The 21,835-nt window shown below is 44.3% G+C and overlaps 1 protein-coding gene across 1 annotated transcript in view; it reads right to left on the reverse strand.

Annotated features, from left to right (window-relative positions):
• The window catches only part of LOC121283860 (von Willebrand factor A domain-containing protein 3B-like), a 330,503-nt gene that overhangs the window by 102,407 nt on the left and 206,261 nt on the right, over positions 1-21,835 (reverse strand). Inside the window, 1 exon segment of the mRNA XM_041198660.1 lies at positions 2,161-2,378. Coding sequence (XP_041054594.1) covers positions 2,161-2,378 — 218 coding nt within the window.

The raw sequence follows: 21,835 nt of genomic DNA on the forward strand, positions 1-21,835 counted from the left end.
TTACAATTATTTTTTTTGATTCAACTCTCCCCCATTGTATACCCTCTTTGCACTTTCCTTCATTTTCCCCACTGTCACACCTTTTCTTCACTGGAGCCTCAGCCCACCCATTCTCTCACACACCTGAGGAAGGCCACAGGCATTTTGATGACTGCTACCAATATCACAAGTGTGATCACGTAACTAACAGGCCACTTAGGCCAAATGAGGATGCCACACTAAATTTTTCTCTTAGGTTAGAACATTCTGGGAAGAGGATAACCAGGGAAAGAGTATGGTCCATTAGGGACCAAGGGGGCAATCTATGGGTGGAGCCAGAGGACATCGCTGGAGTGTTGAATGAATACTTTACGTCTGTCTTCACCCAAGAGAATGAGGATGAAGGTATCGACCTCAAGGGGAGAGACTGCGAGGTTCTTGAGCAAATTGATATAGGGAGTGACAAGGTATTGGAGGTGTTGGCAGGCTTAAAAATGGACAAATCTCAAGGTCCGGATGAGCTGTGTCCCAGCCTGCTGAGGGAGGCAAGGGAGGAGATCGCAGGGGCTCTGACCCAAATTTTTAATTCCTCTCTGGCCACGGGGGAGGTGCCAGAGGACTGGAGAACAGCTAATGTGGCTCCACTATTTAAGAAGGGTTGTAGAGATAAGCCAGGGAACTACAAGTCAATAAGTCTCACGTCAGTGGTGGGGAAACTATTGGAGAAAATTCTGAAGGAGAGAATCTATCTCCGCTTGGAGAGGCAAGGTTTGATCAGGGATAGTCAGCATGGCTTTGTCAGAGGGAAGTCATGCCTAACAAATTTGATTGAATTTTTTGAGGAGGTGACCAGGTGTGTAGATGAGGGTAGTGCAGCTGATGTAGTTTATATGGATTTCAGCAAAGCCTTTGACAAGGTCCCACACGAGAGACTTATAAAGAAGGCAAATGCACATGGGATACAAGGTAATTTGATAAGGTGGATTTAAAATTGGCTTAGTTGTAGGAGACAGAGGGTGATGACAGAAGGATGCTTTAGTGATTGGAAGCCAGTGTTCAGTGGCATACCACAGGGATCTGTGCTGGGTCGCCTATTATTCATCATTTATATAAATGACATAGATGACTATGTGGGAGGGGTAGGATTAGTAAGTTTGAGGATGACACAAAGTTTGGCCAGGTGGTTAATAGTGAGGTTGAGTGCCTTGGCCTACAGGAAGATATAGACAGGATGGTCAAATGGGCAGATAAGTGGCAGATGGAATTTAACCCTGAGAAGTGTGAGGTGATACACTTTGGAAGGAGTAATTTGACAAGGAAGTATTCAATGAGGGACAAAGAGACTTTGGCGTGTGTGTCCATAGATCTCTAAAGGCAGAGGGGCATGTTGGTGGGGTGGTGAAAAAGGCATATGGGACACTTGCCTTTATCAATCGAGGCATAGATTACAAAAGTAGGGAGATCAAGTTGTATAGAACCTTGGTGAGGCCACAGCTGGAGTCGTGTGTGCAGTTCTGGTTGCCACATTATAGGAAGGACGTGATTGCACTGGAGGGGGTGCAGAGGAGATTCACCGGGATGTTGCCTGGGATGAAACATTTAAGTTATGAAGAGAGGTTGGATCGACTTGGGTTGTTTTCGTTGGAGCAGAGAAGATTAAGGGGCGACCTGATCGAAGTGTACAAGATTATGAGGTGCATGGACAGGGTGGATAGGGAGCAGCTGTTCCCCTTAGTTGAAGGGTCAGTCACAAGGGGACATAAGTTCAAGGTGAGGGGCAGGAGGTTTAGGGGGATGTGAGGAAAAACTTTTTTACCCAGAGGTTGGGGACAGTCTGGAATGCGCTGCCTGGGAGGGTGGTGGAGACGGGTTGCCTCACATCCTTTAAAAAGTATCTGGGTGAGCACTTGGCACGTGAAAACATTCAAGGCTATGGGCCAAGTGCTGGTAAATGGGATTAGGTAGGTAGGTCAGGTGTTTCTCACATGTCGGTGCAGACTCGATCGGCCAAAGGGCCTCTTCTGCATTGTGTGATTCTGTGATTCTTGCAAAATGGGAGCAAGGTGAGCAACAATAAAATTGATACTGGAATCCATTGGATTGCATTCATCATCAAGTTGAGAACCAATTATCCTGATTCTGGGCAAAAGCAGAATATACTGTCAGAACAGTCTTCATTACTTGAGAAACTTGTTTCTTTTAGTCCAAGCTTTGATCCAGAGGCCAATCGCCATTCATCATCATCAGCATCTGAAGAATTTCTTTGTGTACTATCATGCCACTTGTGCTTTTCACTTTTCCTTTGCTTTTCCCTGTGTCTTTCTTCCTCTGAAGATGAAGTGTCAACTTCCTGTTGCAAAACTGGTTTAGAGATGGGCTTTACAAATTGCCTGTTGGGTCTGGGAGAAAGAGTTGAAAAGTGCAAGATTAGCAAAGGAAGGTATCAGCCTTTTTTAGTATTCATCTCTCTCACAAAACTATCTTCTATGGTTTGTTCATACACTAACCGGTCTGGAATTATGCCCCACAGGCCAAGAGGGACCTGGGTTTATTTGCAGGCTTATGCTGAGTTAAGTGATCTCAGCCACAACATTCTAGGACATGGGTTGTTTGGATTGAAATGCAATCGTGCACTGAAGGTCCTACCTGGCTTGCCGTAGTCATATGACCTCTGCCACGAAGCATTGACTGAAAGCAGCCAATATTACATTCAGTTCTAATAAAGACAGACTATAATCAACACTGTACTCTTTGAGCTCTAACATGACAAAAAAAAAAGTCGTGGGCAGTATTTTCTGCCTGCCGGTCAGGTGGGCCCAACCCAATCTCCGGCGGGCGGGGAGACGATCCTCACCAGAGAAGCAGGCCCTGCCGCCATTTTAAGTGGGCGGGTCAATTAAGGCCCACCCAGCGTGACGTCCGGTGGGAAGCGCTGTGCGCTTCCTGTGTGGGCAGGGGGAGAATCCCCAAAAGCGAGAGTGCGCTCTTTCGCGCATGCGCACGAAAGAGCGCACATCTCCCTGAGGCTAAGTGCTACCTCAGGGAGATCGCTGACACTTTTAAAATGATTAAAAATAGAAGAAAAAAATTCCCTAACAACTGGAGGCTTCTGCCATTCATCTGTAAATTGTATTTATGGCGTCCCGATGATGCCAATACTATATTCTCAAGGGATCAATATCTTGAAGTATAGGAGCACCATTATCACAAAGGTAAAGAAAGCGGATATTAAGGCAAATGATGGATGCCAATTAAACTGCTGCTCTGTCATAGATGGTGTCATGTTTCTTAAGAATTGTTGTGGATATAGACCCCTTGGGCTATATGACTCACGTTGAACGTATGTAGCGAATACTACATGTATCACAATTGTATTGAAGCACCTCAGAATGCAATAGGATCTATGTAGATAACTTAAATACCATTGCACTGTCTGATTGCCTGTTATGACCATGTTGAAATCTCTGTCAGATTCATTGATCGTATTGAAGCACCTATGATCCATGAGGAAAACTCGAATATGATTGCACTTTTTGTGATGGCCATTTTGAAATGTTTTGTAATGTTCTTTCAGATATTTTATGAATCAAGTATAGTTATCCAAAAAAAAAATGTACACATGCAGCTGAATGCTTACTATTCTAAAACATTCCTGACTAGAGCCTTACGATAGTGGATAGGCTTCAAGGGGTTAGGAGGTGAGGCAGTCAGCAAGAGTAGCCAGTCTTTGCTCTGTTCTTGTAGCCAAGGTGTTGACATGGTTACTCTAGCTGAAAGGGCCCACCGCCTTAGCTATATCGAGTGCACTCCACTGCTTTTGCAGGTCATTTAGAGTGAGCTGGATTGTCTAGCTGCTGTCATCTATATCTCAGAAAGAGACCAAGAAGGATCGTCCATTCAGCACTCTTGGCTGACAACACTAGCAAACGCTTCAGCCTTGTCTTTTGTATTTAGATACTGGGCTCGACCATGGGCCTTCCTTCTCCTGTTAGTTCTTGATGGCCTAACACTATTCATAACTGGCTGTGACAATGTTACCAACCTTTGCTGTGAGCTATTACTTACCTGTGTCTATAGCCTTATGCTTCTGGTATTTTAGCATGCAGACAGCCCTGTGTAGTAGCTTCTTAAAGTTGATGGTGGTGCAGCAAGCCGAAGTTAGTATACAGAGAGTTGGGGCGGAATTGTCCCAGAAATCGGCGAAGCCCGATATCAGGTTGGGAAATTGGCATGTGACCCATCGATGGCAATGGCGGCTTTTTCTGCCAAAAAATTGAGAGGCAGGCGTTTTATGTCGGATTTGCTGGCGGGACAGCCTCTAACTTGCCTGGCCCACCGTCACCTCAGGCCTTCAGTAAACTCTTCAAGGGATAGGAAGTTGCTTAGAACAGATGGCTGCCAAAGGGAGGAAACATGATGCCCCCAAATTTAGCAACACTTCCATCAAGCGCCTATTGGACACAGTGGAGGCCTGCCGCAATGCCCCCTACACCCGTTCTGGGTGAAGAATCTCATCCAAGGTGACAAATCCAGCATGGGAGGTGGTAGCAGCGGTGGTCAGCATCAATGTCCTCCAAAAGAGGGCAGCCACCTAGTGTCAAAAAAGGATGAATGATCTCCTCTGCTCTGCCAGGGTAAGTCACTCTCTCATCTCTCTCAACTCACACACTCACAAACCCATCTCACATCCACAGGGATCTCACTCATTACCTGCTCAAGGGACATCACACTCACTCTCTCACACACACTTTCATTGTCCTCATCCCATCCTTGGCACCACTCACCATCCACATGTGCCAGGCATCCTTCTCATCTAGCCTGGCAGGCATCCTGCTTACACTCACTCCATCTGTATTCATGCAGGACAAGCTAGAACACCACAAAAGTGGACAGTTACAGACAGGAGGAATGCCTGACATCAACGTCCTCTCAGACTTTGAAAATAGAGTCATCCAGCTGGCCGGTGATGATCAGCACCGCTGATGGTGAGGTTGGTGGTGCTCAACCCAGTGAGGGTCCAGCATTGCAACCTCCATCAGATAACCATGCTGTGTGAGCTCTCCTGTTCTACAATCGCTTGCCATGTACTAATTATCTCTCCCTGCTTTTTTTCATTCATTCACAGGATGTGAGCATCACTGACTAGGCCAGCATTTATTGCCATCCCAAATTGCCCTTTAGAAACTGAGTGGTTTCCTGGGCTATTTAAGTGTCAACCTCATTGCTGTAGATCTGGAATCACATGTAGGCCAGACCAGGGTAAGGCTGGCAGATTTCCTTCCCTAAAGGACATTAGTGAACCAGATGGGTTTTTATGAGAATCAACAATGGTTTCATGGTTATCATTAGACTTTTAATTCCATCCGCTGTGGTGGGATTTGAACCCAGGTCCCCAGAGCATTACCCTGGGTCTCTGAGTCCAGTGACAATATCACTAGGCCACTGCCTCCCCGCAGGCAAGCAAATCTGGAAGCAGCCGAGGGGGTCCACCAGCCAGGTCCTCAACTTCAGCCCTGAGACACTATGGAAGAAGGCTCTACAGACGCCGAAATTGAAGACCCATCATAGTGTTCACCCACACCCTCCACCAGCATACGGCCAAGCACCTCAGTGGGACTTAGTTCTAGAGTAGCCTCAGGATTAAATGCATTCAAATTAAGTTCCTGGTGTTCGCTGGTGGGAAACGCAGCCTGCCATTGATGGGGGGAGGGGACAATCACTGTCTGGATTCACATTGCTGGGGAAGGCACCTAGGCCGTTCTCGCAAGATTCTCTGATCTCACCACAGAACACACCCATCATGATCGGATGCAAAAGATCTCAGACATGGTCTGTTCAGCAGGTGATGGCAGGCTTTGAGGCAGCTTAGACTTGATGCCAGCTGTTGGTCAGCCTGGTGCCCTGCTGTGCTTTTTTGCAGGCTGGAGGTTAAACAACAGACTGAGTTGTGAATATAGACATGTAATAATAAAACTTCCCAAAGGCCAGAAGCTTAGGTCATGTGATTTTGCCCATTAATGAGTCAGTTGCAGGCTCACAAACAGTTTCTATGCCTCTGGTCAAAATCCACTGTTCACCTTAGGATATAGATGGTGGTTATTAGTGTCTCTGCAGGTATAATGCATTTCGATGGCTCTCCCTTTGTTATAGGGCCAGGCTGGGGAAACAGATTGTCTGCTGGTCCCTTATTTTGTTGATTGCAATGTCCTCACAAGGAGAGATGTGAAATTCCATAATGATGAGGGTTGAGTTTTTGTCCTATAACTGTTGGAAATTTCCAGAAACTGTAGCCAAGGTGTGAATTATGTCACCAGTATCAGCCATCTTTTGGTTCAGCAAAGTCCACTTTTTAACTAAGCAAAATAATAAGTTTGATTTAAATAGTTTATGATCTTTTTCATGTCTTAGGGACATGACAGTAGCATAAACTCACTTCCCCATGCCTATCTCCTATCACTCACTTGCTGCCCACAGGGATACTTCCTTGAAACTCCAATTTTCAAATATATGCTGATGACACTGAATTTGATCTCTCTACTGGTCTTAAGGTTGTTAGTACAAACTTTATTGCTCTATCTGACATCATACATCAATGAGCTGAATTATTCTGTTGTTTAATGTTAGAAAAATCCAATCGACTCTATTTAGCAAGCACCAGTGTGGGAAGAACTAACAACATGATGTGTCTCCATTAACTTCCTGAGGTGACCTCTAAGGTTAAGCCAGAAGAGCAGGCCCCTTACCAAGACTACTTTACAACATTGTCTACCTCCTCTGCTAATAACTGCCAAAATCTGAATCCATGGCTTTATCACCTCACTGTGAAACAACTTGGTCTCTCCTCCTCCACTCAGCACAAATTACAACTCATTCAGAATGCCACAACCCATCTCCTCACCTTGTCAAAAGCTCATACTTCTATCTTTATTAAGCTCTATTGGCCCCCTATATTTCAATGAACTTGTATTAAGAACTTTGTCCTCACTTTCAAATCCGTGCCCCCAAATCTTTGTACCATCAACTCCGCACTCACTTCCATTCAGGTATCTGCATGTACCCTTGGCTCCTGCAACACCTGCCCTCATCCCTTGATCCCTCTAGTTCATCATCATTCTTTGCAGATGGGTTCCTATCATCCCTGCCTGGTGATCTGCATTTTAACTCCAAGTCCACAGTACATGCTTGACTCCTAATACACTCAGAGCAACTAGGAATGGGCAATAAAGTCTTGGTCACATACTGAGAAGAAATTTAAAACAAAAATCAGAAAGCTTTCCATATCCCCAATACAAACATCCTTTACCACGATAAGCACAAAAACAACTTAAGAAACAAAAGGAAGAAATACAAATTATTTTATAATACACAAAATAGAAACAATGTTGTTGTAACATGCTGTAAAATAAAGTGTTCTAATACGTACTGATATTTTTGATTAACTGAAATGAATTATTTGAAATAAGCTACATTTTTCACGGAATGATCCTATTCCTTTATGAACACAATAAAACACACTCGGTGTTGAAGCTCAAATAGCTATTTCCCATGCTTCAGGACACGAAAGAAAACGACCTCACGCCAAACAACAACAGTTCACCTAGCAACCACACGACCGCCAATAAGGATGAGTCCTATTCTAACCACTTACCAGTCCCTGCAGTAATCGCATAACAATCACAAATAGAGTTGTCTATATGCTGCTGAGAAGCATCTTAACTCATGTAAGTCAACCTCATTTTTATTTTGTTTACTAATCTATTCTGAGCTATAAAATGTATTTACGTATAAATATAGAAAATATACCATCCAAATGATACAATATTAATTCAGCCAAACACATAATATATTTTTGTCATCCCTATTGCTTAGTCGTATTTAGTGGGTCTCCAAGCTCTTCTGCGGTGATACTTCATGTAATGATAGTTGGGTGAGATTGTGTGCAAACTGTAAAATAACTCCATTGTTCTGAATTCTGGTAAAGCTTTTATTTATTTAATACTTATAATATAACATATAAGGTTCTATTAGGAATGCAAGCTACAGAATTCATCCTTTTTGCTACTGGAGTGCATTATAAAAAATATTTACATTTGCATAGTAACTCTCCCAACCTCAGGATGTCCCAAAATGTTTTACAGTCAATGAACTGTAGTCACAGAATCAGAATCAGAGAATTGTTACAGGGCAGGAGGAGGCCATTTGGCCCATTGTATTTGCACCAACTCTCTGAATGAGCAATTCACAGTGCCATTCCCCCACCTTTTCCCTGTAACCCTGCACATTCTTCCTTTTCAGAAAATAGTCTGATTGCCTTATGAATGCTTTGATTGAACCTGCCTCCACCACACTCTCAGGCAGTGCATTCCCAACATTAAAAACTTTCTTTCTCATATCGCTTTTGCTTCTTTTGCCAATTATTTTAAATTTGTGCCTTCTTGTTCTCGATCCTTTCATGAGTGGGAACATTTTCGCCCTATCTATACTGTCCAGACCCCTGGATTTTGAATACCTCTATCAAATCTCCTCTCAGCCTTCTTTTCTCCAAGGAAAACAGTTCCAACTTCTCCAATCTATCTTCATAACTGAAGTTCCTCATCCCTGGCACCATTCTAGTGAATCTCTTCTGCAACCTCCCCAATACCTTCACATCCTTCCTAAAGTACAGTGTCCAGGAAGCAATACTCCAACTGAGGCCAAAGTAGTGTCTTATACAAGTTCAACATAATCTCCTTGTTCTTGCACTCATTGCCTTATTAATAAAGCCTAGGATACAGTATGCTTTGTTAATCATGCTCTCAACCTTTTCTGCTGCCTTCAATGGCTTATGCACATTTGCACTTGTAACTTCCTACCTAATGCTGTTATGGCAGCATCAACACGACAAGGAGTATGACGATTCAATGCTCCTACACACCCTTTAGAATTGTGCTTGTGCTTATTGAATTTATAATGTCTCTCCATGTTCTTCCTACCAAAATGAATCATTTCACATTTCTCCACATTGAACTTCATCTGCCACTGTACACCCATTCCACCAACTTGTCTATGCCCTTTTGAAGTTCTACACTATCCTCCTCACAGGTCACATTGCTTCCAAGTTTCATATCATCCACAAACTCTGAAACGGTGCCCTGTACAACAAGGTCTAGGCCACTAACATATAATCAGGAAAGGCACGGGTCACACTAACCCCTGGGAAACCCAACTACATGCCTTCCCCCAGCCTGAAAAACATCCACTAACCACTACTCTCTGTTTCCTGTCACTGTTGTAATGTAAAAAAGTCTTCAATTTTCATACAGGAAACTCTCACAAACAGTGAAATGTTAATGATAAGATAACCTTTTTTCCGCGAACATTGGTTAAGGAGTAAACATTGTTCAGGACATGGACAGTGGGGAGAATTCCCCTACTCTTCTTCAAAGCAGTGGCATGGGATTTTTGACATGCACCTGAGGGGGCAGATGGAGCCTCGGTTTAATGTTTATCTGAAAGAGGGCACCTCTGACTCTGCAGCACTCCATCAGTACTACACTGAAACGTTTGCCCAGATCTTGTGCTCAAGCTTCTGATGGCAGGAGAGGTGGGGTGGGGGGGGGAGCACTAAAACCTACAGCTTCGGACTGGGAGTTGTGAATGCTACCAACTGAGTCATAGCTGATACTTGTCCAGGGCAAATTGATTCTTCTTTAGAATGTTGTTGGTTGTTTTATTTAGAATGGTGTTGAATGTTTCAGAATGTTGTGTATTGTCTCAGCTGCTGTGGTGCAATTTGTCAGATCTGTCAAAATGTCCACCGAGTTTTCCCAGCAGTTTGTTAAATGTGCATTGGCCTGGAGCCTTCTCAGTGAGAAGGAAGCTCTTTATATAAAGATTTCTTTTTTCAGCTTTGTAGTTCAGAGCATCAACCAGGCCAGAAAAAGTCACAAGGAAGACCTGTATAATTATAATAACATGGAATTAACACAGCGTAGCGGAGTTATGCGCTCTAGAGTGTGCCCTCTGCACTTGTCTCTGTTTTATCCTGACACAGGTATCCATATGTGTTACTTATGCCAGTTATAAGGTATCCAGTTTTCTACAAGGTGCTGCTACATGTCAATACCTTGAACAGTTAAATTTGTTTCAAAGTTTTAAAGCAAAAATGATTCTAGCAAGAATTTGCTGCGTGACATTACTGAACAGTAATGTTACTACCTGTTGTTCTCAGGCTTTTGACCCAATACCAGCACTATTAAGCAGCTATCATCAGGTTTAACGTGAGGACTAATAATGTTGGAAGCAGGAACAAGACTGCAAAAATTCATTATAATGGGTGATTGGGATATTAAACCAGGATGGTAACTATACAAATGTTGGAAATGTTCCACCACTCTAAGCTTCACAATCTTCCAAATGTTTGCATTCTCATATAGTTTATGGTTTCACAGAAATTCTTTTTAGAAGCAACACTGCAGGGAACCCACATTCCAAAAAGCCTCCAGCCTTGCTACTGTCCAGTTAAAATTGCCATGGCCTTTTCATTATTTTTAGCAAGGATCCTGTATCCAGACCAAAAGAGCTCCAGGCTGTAGGCCAGCACACATTCTAAAAATAAATTGTTCTTGGGATGTGGGCGACACTAGCAAAGCTCTGTTCATTGTCCAACTTTAGTCACCCTAAGGTGGTGGTGGACTGTCTTACTGGATCATTATACTCCTTATCATGTTGGTGCTCCCAAAAGAGTGTTAGTTGGCAAACTAAAGGATTTTGATCCAGTGACGATGAAAGAACAGTGTTATATGCCTAAGTCTGGACAGTGTGCAGCATGGAGATGCACTTTCTTGTACTTTCTTACCCATTCAGATCCCAAGTATTTTTGGCTATTTGTGATATTAACCTACACAGTTTTGCAAGCAGCTGAAACACCTGCCTAAAGCAGATTCATAGATTTATATTATCTCAGTTTGACCCCAATTTAACTGTGATCTGAGTGATACAACTTCTCTGGCTTTCCTGCTAGGGGGAAGTCAGTTTAACATAAAAAACATAAGAAATAGGAGGAGTAGGCCATTCAGCCCATCGAGCCCATTCCACCATTCATTAAGATCTTTTTAAGCAATGTTTTCCTCCACTGTTCCTTTATCCTTTGCTGTTTTTATTGTGTTGAAATCTATTGACCTCATCTTGAACATACTTAAAGACTGAGCCTCCACAGCCCTCTGGGCAGAGAATTCCAAAGACTCACAACCCTCTGAGTGAAGAAATTTCCACTCATTTCATCCTAAATCGCTGCCCCTTATTCTGAGACTGTGTTCCCTGGTTCTAGAACCCCAGCCCCCCGCAAAGGGAAACATCTTTCCTGCATCTACCTTGTCAAACCCTATAAGAATTTTGTATGCTTTAATGAGGGGCAGAATTTTGCCATCGGCAAGCAGTGGGTGGAGCCTAGTCGCTGACGTGTAAAATGACGCGGGATGACATCGGGGGAATCCCTGACATCATCCTGCCCCATTTAAATATTCAGGAACAGAGGGGCACAGCCATATCAGCCATTGACAGGGTCATTTAAACAATTAAAGGCCCTGCCCGTCCAACCTTAAGATTGATGGGCAGGCCAGGAGCCCCGGCGGGCGATAGAAAAAACATGAAACCTCATCCACCAGCGGGATGAGGTTTCATGTATGGATTTAAATAGTTTAATAAAGTTTTAGTGTAATTTATGAACGTGTCCCATCTTATGTGATATTGTCACTTGAGGGGGACATGTTAAGGATTTTTTTTTCTTTCTATTTTTAATGTTTTTAAAAGTGTAAGCGATCTCCCTGAGGCAGCACTTAGCATCATGGAGATGTGTGCTGTTTCATGCGCATGCGTGAAAGAGCGCACTCTCGCTTTTGGGAAACCCCCCCAGCTGCACAGGGAGCGCACAGCACTTCCCGCCGGACGTCACGCTGGGTAGGCCTTAATTGGCCCGCCCACATAAAATGGCGGCGGGGCCCGTTTCTCCAGCGGGGATTGGCTCCCCGCCCGCCGGAGATTGGGTTGGGCCCGCCCGCCCGCCCGACAGGCAGAAAATTCCGCCCAAGATCACCTCTCATTCTTCTAAACTCCACAGAATAAAGGCCCAGCCTCCTCATTCTTTCCTCATAGGGCCATCCCTCCATCCCAGGAATGAGTTTGGTGAACCTTTGCTGCACTCCCTCTCTGGCAGCTATTTCTCTCCTTAGGTAAGGAGACCAAAACTGTGCACAATGCTGCAGGCATGGTCTCACCAATGCTCTAAATGACATCTTTACTCCTAAACTCAAATCCTCTTGTAATAAAGGCCAACATACCATTTGCATTCTTGACTGTGTGCTGTACCTGTATGATAACTTTCAGGGACTCATGAACAAGGACATGCAAGTCCCTTTGAAGTTCAACACTTTCCAGCCTCTTAGCATTCAATACTCTGTGTTTCTGTTTTTCCTATCAAAGTGAATAATTTTACATTTCTCCACATTGTATCCCATCTGCCAAATTTTTGCCCACTTACTTAACCTCTCCAAATCCCCTTGAAGTGTCTTTACATCTTCCTCACTGCTCACACTTCAACCTAGTTTTGTGCCTCTGCAAACTTGGAAATATTACATTTAATCCCCACATCCAAATCATTAATATTGATTGTGAATAGCTGGGGCCCAAACACTGATCCTTGCGGTACTCCACTAAACAAACCTTCCAACCTGAAAATGACCCATTTATTCCTACTCTCTGTCTTCTGTCCGTTAACCAGTTTGCAATCCAGGCCTGTGTATTCCTAATTCTGGGTGCTCTAATTTTGTTTACTAACCTCTTGTGTGGGATTCTTTCAAAAGCCTTCCGAAAATCTTAATATGCCACATCTAGCAGATCCCCCTTATCGATTCTGCTGGTTATATCCTCAAAAAACTGCAACAGGTTTGTTAAACATGATTTCCCTTTCATAAATCCATGTTGACTCTGCCACACTCCCACCATTACTTTCTAAGTGTCCTGTTATCACATCTTTTATTATAGATTCTAGCATTTTTATGGCTGATGTTGGCTGACAAGGCTGCAGTTCCCCATTTTCCCCTTCCCTCCTTTCTTAAATAGAGGAGTTACATTTTCCATCATCCAATCCTCAGGAACCATTGCAGACTCTATCTAATTTTGAAAGATGACCATGAATACATCTACTATCCCTGCCGCAGCTGGTTTGTAGCTGGTCTGAAGGCAGAAAGTATCCTACTGGAAATCTAAAAGTATCCTTTATGGGGCCAGAAGGTACAGGACATACAATTAGAATAGTGGCCTTGCCTGCCTCTGACTCTACCAACTTCCCTTCCTAAGAGACCCTCCCTCAACCTGATTCCTACCACTTATCTGGAACCCATGACCAGTGGCAAAGGGCTACTGGATCCTCATCTGCAGACAGCCACTTTGCACTCACTACTTGTCCATTTAGGGCAGCAGATAAGCCCTATTTATAGCATTTAAATGTGGCCCGGCAGTTAAAATGGCCATGAGCTCCTGCTGCCTCTCTGCTGGAGAGGAAATCAACTCACCAGAGTGAATTTCCTGCTAGAAATCCAACCCAAATGAATCCATCTCAATGGCAGTAATTTTAGCCACCCGAGGTGGGTTTAGGTATGGGGGGGGGGGGGGGGGGGGGGTGGGGGGGGGGGGGGCTGCGGGATTGCATGTGGAAGGATGGAGGCAGGCGAGGAGTTAAAAATGTTTAAATGGGCAACTCAACCCCGAATCACTCCAGCTCACCCACTTCCAATTTTAACAGAGGTGGGCTGGGCATAGATAACCAAACCGATGGGTCGGTCGCTAAAATATTTCAAGGAGGCCGCGTGCCTCCAACTTAACTTCACTTCCAGTTTTAATGCCTGCAGATTTCCCAGAAGCTGAAGGAAGTGTTTCCCACTGACCCACCAAGCTAATGTCTAAGCGATTGGACACATTCGATCAGATGACACGTCCTGTGATGTCCAACTTAATTCTGCTTCCCTCTCCAGCTACCTTCCCAGCTGACAGCTAGTCAGGCTGTCTGGCTGCGGCAGGGAAATCTGTTCAAAACAGGTCCTGCCATTAGATTCCATTGTACCGGGTTTTGGTGAGACTGCATCTGGGGTACTGTGTGCAGTTTTAGTCTCCGCATTTAAGAAAGAATATTCTTGCATTGGAGGCAGTGCAGTGTAGATTCACTAAATTGATCTCTAGAATGTAAAGTTTGGCCATGATGAAAGGCTGAAATTATTGGCTTTATATTCTCTGGAGTTTAGAAGAATGAAAGGCGATCTCATTGACACCTACAAAATTCTGAAGGGGCTTGACAGGGTAGATGCTGAGAGATTGTTTCTGCTGGTCGGTGAATCTAAGACATGGGGGCACAGTCTCAGGATAAGAGGCCTATCAGTTAGGACTGAACTGAGGAGAAATTATTTCACTCAAAGGTTTGTGAATCTTTGGAATTCTCTACCCCAGAGGGCTGTGGATGCTCCATCGCCAAATACATTTAAGGCTGGGATAGACAGGTTTTTGGTCTCTCAGTGAATTAAGGATATGAGGAGCAGATGAGAAAATGGAGTTGAAGCCCAAGATCAGCCACGGTCGTATTGAATGGCAGAGCAGGCTCAACGTGCCATATGGTCTACTCCTGCTCATGTTTCTTGTGTTCTTGAGTCCATTCCCAGCTCACAGTTATTATCAGCACCAGTCTTGACATTTCTATGTTTGTTTCCAGTTGAATAACGGAATATATGCTACATACCACAAGTCAATATTAATATCCATACTTCAGATGCAATGATTCAAAATTTCAATTAAAATGACTAACACTACATTTAGGCCAGAATTTTATGTCCCACGGCTGGGTGGGCGCCTGACCTGAATGGACGTGAAATAGCGCGAGATGACGTTGGGCAAGCATCCCGATGTCATTGCATGCTCGCGCGATATTTTGTTCGGCGGGCGCACTTCCGACTGCCGACAACTAAGTGGGCAAATTAAGCCCCTTAACGATGCAATCAACAGTGATTTTTTTGTGGCATTTAGGGTTGGTGGACAGGCCATTCTCCCAGGCAGCTTTCACATTTCTGCTCAAACCTCGAACCAGGGCAGGATGAAATCTCCGTGGGGAGATAAAATAAAAGGAGATATCTGGGTACGGTTTTTTTTTATGAGGTATGCCTTCAGGTGCTTGATTGTGCTGGATGGACATACTTTGCAGCATTTCTGTCGTTTCCTTTACCATGTGGAGGTCTGCAGTTGTCTGCCCTCAGGGAGCTCCCTCGAAGTGCTCACCTGCATCCTCGGTTACGTAGGCGCACTCTCCCAACCGGCATCGCTGAGCATTTCAGCACACGTTTCACACTGGCTGGCTGTCCATTGGCCAGCCAGCGCAAAATCGCGGTCAGGGGCCAATCGTGGCCGGTGGCCCATTTCCTGCCAGTTCCCAGGCCCACCAATCACACGTGCCCGACCACCAAAAAATTCAGGCCTTAGGCTCTGGGAAAAGGCCTGGAATAATTTTGATGGCTATGGTCTGTACATGAATAATATTACTGAACAAAAATCTGAAGGAAGAACTGCTGTGCTATTGATTTTGGGACTGCTGGAGTAATCACAGCCTGAATTAAACCATGTATACTAATCTACAAACATTTAAAGCACGTTTTGAAATGGTTTGCTCTGCTGTTTTAAAAAAAAGATATTAAGCAATTAGCTTTCCACTAAAGTAGAATTGGAGAGGAATGGAGAGAGATTTTGGATGGACATGTTAAGCTTTCATATACTCATAAACCACTGTGTAACTTAAGGGCATAGCAATGTTCTTAAAGAGAACAAATTATGAAAGATTCTGCACTGTGTAATTATTTCCCGTGTACATCTGCAGACTCCAGTTCATTATTATTCAACGCTAATGGCAGGCTGTTTACTTAAAAGCCATTGACCTGATTTTAATGTCACAATACCAGTGTGATTTAAGTGAATTAAATAGACAAATTAATAGCGCATTTGACAGCGAAATTGTAAAATGGCTACAGTTCTTTTAAAAAAAAAGATAATTAATGAGAAAGGACATAAGCCTACTGAAGTTCACCAAAGAGCTGGACAATGGGTGAGCAATTATAATATTAACTCCCTTGACAGATGGCTCATTGTCTGAGCTCTGAGCTTCTCATCACTCTAAAATGGCCAACCACTGCAGGCTCAAATGCTAATTGATTCTTATCATTATCTGTCCAATGCACAATAGGTAGTAGCTGCCTTTCAGTCATATCAATGAAGAAATTCTCTTGCTGACACAATTGTTTGGAGCAGCTACACCACACGGACTGCAGTGGGGAAAGAAGTCACCGTTACCACCTTCTCAGAGCACCTGAGAATGGGCCTTGCCAGCAATTCCCACATCACAAGAATGAATTAAAAAGAAAGTTGAGGAAAGGTTGATGTTACGGAGGTGGAAATAAATGGTTCTTGAGGATATGGGGTCATAATCTCAGCTTGGGGTCAAGTTGGATGCCAAAGTTGCAAACAGTGGGCATCAACATGAAGCAGCAGCGAAGGCATGAACACAAATTTGAGCACAATTGAGAACTTTGGAGAAGAAAGGACATTTGGAGCTGGGCAGAGTTTGTAAGGATAGATATGTTAAGGTGGGTTTTTAAGGCAGTGAGCAATGACAGGAGTTCAATACCCAAAGGACTGATTAAAAATTCAGAACACCATGTAATAAAATTAAATTTGACATCCAGTGGCTTTTAAATAATTGTGCGCAACATAGCATAACAAATTCCTTCAGTCCTTCACTACTCACGGCTACACATCTAAAACCAATCGTGATGCCTATCTGGGAATCAAACCACATCTTGAAGGAACATGCAGGGTTCTGAACACCCAATATAACCTGCTCCAATCTCTACGCAGATTAAAACAACTAAATTTGATAATCTCTGAAAAGAGGAGCAGATGTGATTAACCCACGTCCATCGACAGCATCTTTCAAACCTATGACCTCTACCACCTAGAAGGTCAAGGGCAGCAGATGCAAGTGAACATCATCACTGAAAGTTCTCTTCCGAGCCACACACCCTCCTGACTTGGAAATACATCCCCGTTCCTTCACTGTCGCTGGGTGAAAATCCTGGAACAGACTTTCTAACAGCACTGTAGGACTGTCCAACACCCGCTGGACTGCAGGGGTTCAAGAATCCTTGAACCACTGCCTACTCAAGGACAATTAGGGATGGGCAACAAATGCTGGCCCCAATGCTGACATCCCATGAAAGTATAAAAAAATGGTAGCAGTCCAATTTCATGTTGCCTGTTCTTTTGACTAAACGCGAAGTCCAGCAAGTGCTAACTTCATTGGCTGAACACTCATGATGTTGATGCCCTGCTAAAGCGGTTAGTCACACTTGAAGCTAACCTGCACCTCTTAAACGGGAGGTGTATTGTGGCTGAAGCAATTGTTGCAAGTCCTGGTTAAAAAGAATATAACCTGGGAAAGAGTGGAAAATGGCACAATCAGGGAGAGCACAGGCTCTAAGATTCCAGACACTATCCTGAATGTCTTGATGGCGCAGGTAGAAAGGAGGAGAGATGTCCTGTAACCACAGTAGGGGGAACAGGCCCTCCACACAATGGTCAAAAGGTAATGTCAGCAGATGTCTAAAGAGGTCAGTGTCAGGAGTTAAACCCTGAGGACCTGGATGCAGTGCCGTAAGAAGACAATGACCTCACATGAGTGGTCAAGGACAGTGCATACACCATCAAATGCCATATCCCACTAGTTGAACCACTAGCCTCAGCCACTGGTCAAATCGTCATCACTCACTTAGTAACAATCTCTATCAGTCCTCATACCTAATATTCATATGTTTAACCTCACCCTCACGTACTTAGAACTGCTGCAAGCATCACACTCCCATCTGACACAATGGAGAAAAGGGTATCTGATATTATGGAGAATAGGAAAATGGCGGAGAAATTAAACAATTACTCTGGGCGGGATTTTCCAGCCCTGAACACCATCAGGCATCATTGGCGGCCGGAAGGATATGCTTGCCATAGAGTGAGTACAATGGCGCTACACCAGACTAATCCCTGGGATGGCGGGATTGTCTTATGAGGAGAGATTGAAGAGGCTGGGTCTGTATTCTCCAGAGTTTCGAAGAATGAGAGGTGATCTCTTTGAAACTTACAAAATTCTTACAGGGCTTGACAGGGTAGATGTAGATAGGGTGTTTTCCTGGCTGGTGAGCCTAGGACCACCGGACACAGTCTCAGAATAAGGGGCAGGCCATTTAAGACTGAGATGACAAGGAATTTCTTCACTCAGAGGGCGCTGAGGCTTTGGAATTCTCTACCCCAGAGGGCTGTGGAAGCTCAATCATTGAGCATGTTCAAGACAAAAATTGGTAGATTTCTGGATACTAATGACATCATGACATGGGGAAAATGGCTAACAGATAGATGCTCAGCCATGATCTATTTGGTGGAGCAGGCTCGATGGGCCAAATGGCCTGCTCCTGCTCCTACTTCCTTTGTTGCTATGAGTGCTTTAGTTAGGGTTGCCAACCCTCCAGGGTTGGTCTGGAGTCTCCAGGAATGGAAGGTCAATCACCAGGAAACTGCTGTGTGCAAACCTGGAGAAAAATCATCGGGACATTAAAAAAGATTGGATTTCGTCATAATTTTCTTTGAACATTTCTCTTTACCAGATATAAAAACATTGAAAATGGGGGGGGAAAACAAGGCTGCTTGGCTGACAGTCAAGCATCAACCTATTTGGTAATGAGTTATTTAGCTTTCCGGTTGGTGTAGAAAGCCAGTAGGTCACAAGGATGGATTTGTTGGCCAGCTAACGGCTGAAAACACGGGGGAAAGTCAAATTACGATGAAACCTCCAGGATTACATTTAACCATAGTTGGCAACCCTAGTTGCAGTAGGAGCTCATATTGCTGTCCTACAAGGCCATCCTGTTGCTATGCAAGCTCAGATTGCTGCTGTATGCAAAGAGTCTTGCAAAGAGTCAGACAGCAGTCCAGCAATCTAACCTCTAACAGATTGCATGGATTCCTCCTCCATCATGGCTGCTGTTGCCTGGTTGCAGTGATAGCAGCGGCCATTGTCCCTGCTGTTGTTGCTAGGACTGGAGAGCTGCGAGCTGTCCGATTGACCGGCAGCTCCTGGGGGCATGTCCTCATCCCTTAAAAGGATGGAAACCTGAAACGCAGGCAACTAATAGTCTGGCATTCATAAAATGCAGTTGCGGCTCCAAAAACCAGCCGAGGCAATTTTGCCCCAACTTTTTGGCTGGTGGACGGGGCCACTGGTTAAATCCAAGCCTAAATCTTCCAGGAAATTTCTCTCGATATCTCCATTGTGTATAGTTTGGGCCTTCATGGCATCCATTGCGACGTTTTCAAAATAGTGCAATGGTAATTGTGGTTGGCTTAGACTGCCTAAAACATTATTCCCTTATTGTTAGTTCTCCTGTTTCGCGATGTTTTCAGACTCACAGAGTTATCACTGGATTTAGATGTGTAGTGAATGAGTAATGAAGGCCTGAAGGAAATTATTATACCAATTATTTAGAGTCACTGCATTACAATTTGCATTTTATTACATTCTGGGACTTTTGTCAACGCTTTGGGGACTGGATGTCCAATAATCACTCCCCTCCTCAACCCACCTCTCCTTGCAAACTTCACCTGGGGGATGACTTCACTTTCACCTATCTCCAACTTCACTTTCCTCTCCGAAGTCTTGTTGTTGCCTCTCAAACCTGTGATGCAACAATGTCAATCTTCTAAATTTTGGGCTTTAAGTTGGATAAAATCAAGTTTTGCGGCTGCATTTTGACCGGGTGAATTTTACTGTTTTGCAAATTGGGCCCTACCTCCGAGATAATAGTGGGTGTCACAAGAAGGACCAGCGAAATAAAAAACTGAGGTGAATTTTCCCGTCGATGATTTGGGGGCGGGGCCTGCTTGCCGAGGGGAAAACGACATGGGATGACGTTGGGAGGAACCCCCGAGGTCGTCCTGGTCCCTTTAAATTTTCGGGAAGGCGGGCGGACAGCGAAATCAGCTGTCCGTCTGCCGCCGAGCCGGTGGGGCCCACACGCCTGCCAAGGGAAGAATTCTGCCCATTATTTATTTAAAATACTGCTCTAACTGCTTTTTGTGCTTTAGACTTAACACTACAATAAAGCTGCAACTGACGTTTGACTAACTTTAACGTTGCAATATTGGAGCTTTTCCTAGATTATAACGCCTGCGTTTTATGTTTACAAAAAGACGACCAGCTTCAACCTGCTGGGTTAGAAAACGTATTAACCGCCAATATTAACAGCAGGCTCTGACTAACAGCTTTCTGTTTCCCAGCCACAGCCAAACAGATTACGAGGCTAAAAAAAAACAAACAAAAAAACTGCGGATGCTGGAAATCCAAAACAAAAACAGAATTACCTGGAAAAACTCAGCAGGTCTGGCAGCATCGGCGGAGAAGAAAAGAGTTGACGTTTCGAGTCCTCGTGACCCTTCGACAGAACTAGTTCTGTCGAAGGGTCATGAGGACTCGAAACGTCAACTCTTTTCTTCTCCGCCGATGCTGCCAGACCTGCTGAGTTTTTCCAGATTACGAGGCTGGCTGGCCCATCGGGCAGGTAGACCTGCAATAGCAGGCTGCAGTTGGGGACCAAAGAGGAAGGAGGCCAGATTGGAAGGGTTGATAGTGTAAGAGATCGGAAGAGTCGGGGGAAGGGGACGGTTGCTGGCGATAGAAAGGTCACTGGTGGAGGAGATTAGAGTCCCTGTGGGGGTGTCCGATCTCAGGGGGTTAGTTAAGCAGGTAAGTGGAAAGGCACTTGCCTCCTGAACCCAATACACCTTGCCTCCCTTTAGCCCAAAGTTTTCCTGAAGCGCGGGAAGCTGAGCTGGCCAGGGTAAAATTTAAAATGGGGGCTAATGAGGGAAACAGCTTTACTATAATATTTAAGCAACCAAACATGTTTGTTGCCTGTCCAACCATTCTGTCGCCATTAAAACTGGGAGTGGATGGGTGGGTTGGGGGCTGAGTGTCAGATTTTTTACTTTCTACCAGATCCAAACCCGCCTGTATTTGGGGATGAAAATCCCCCTTCGATAAATCTAACTGATTTCCATTTGAATTTCCAGAAATTATGAGTTTGAAAACAAGGAATGAAAGTATTTATTTGTAAAAGAGAAACATAGGCCAGGATTTTCCCCTCAATGATTTGGGGGCGGGGCCTGCTCGCCGAGGGGAAAATGACACGGGAGGAATCCCCGATGTCATCCCGGTCCCTTTAAATATTCACAAAGGTGGGCGGACAGCGAAATCAGCTGTCCGCCCACCGACCTGTCAATGGCCAATTAAGGCCATTGACAGGCTAATTAACCTTGTTAAAGACCCTGCCCGCCCTAGCTTAAGGCTGGCGGGCAGGCCAGGAGCCCCTGAGGGCTCCAGATTATTCATGAAACTTCATCCACCGGCAGGATGAAGTTTCATGTCCGTTTTTAAAAATTTTATAAACTTTATGTGTTTCTTATTAATATGTCCCATCTCGTGTGACATTGTCACATGAGGGGGACATGTTAATAATGTTAATATTTCTCTATTTTTTTACTTTCCTTATCTGTCAGTAAACTCCCTGAGGCAGCACTTTGCCACAGGGAGCAGTGCACTCTTTCGCACTGAAGGGTTTGCAAAATTCCCACGTTTTTCATATCATCATCAAGGATATGACATTTGGACTTTTATGGCAGAGGACCCAACTACTGGGTTAAGTGTAGAACCCTGCAGACAGGAGACTAGGATGAGAGGAGACAGAAT

This window comes from Carcharodon carcharias, chromosome 11 (genome assembly GCF_017639515.1).
Source record: "Carcharodon carcharias isolate sCarCar2 chromosome 11, sCarCar2.pri, whole genome shotgun sequence".
NCBI classification, from domain to species: Eukaryota; Metazoa; Chordata; class Chondrichthyes; order Lamniformes; family Lamnidae; genus Carcharodon; species Carcharodon carcharias.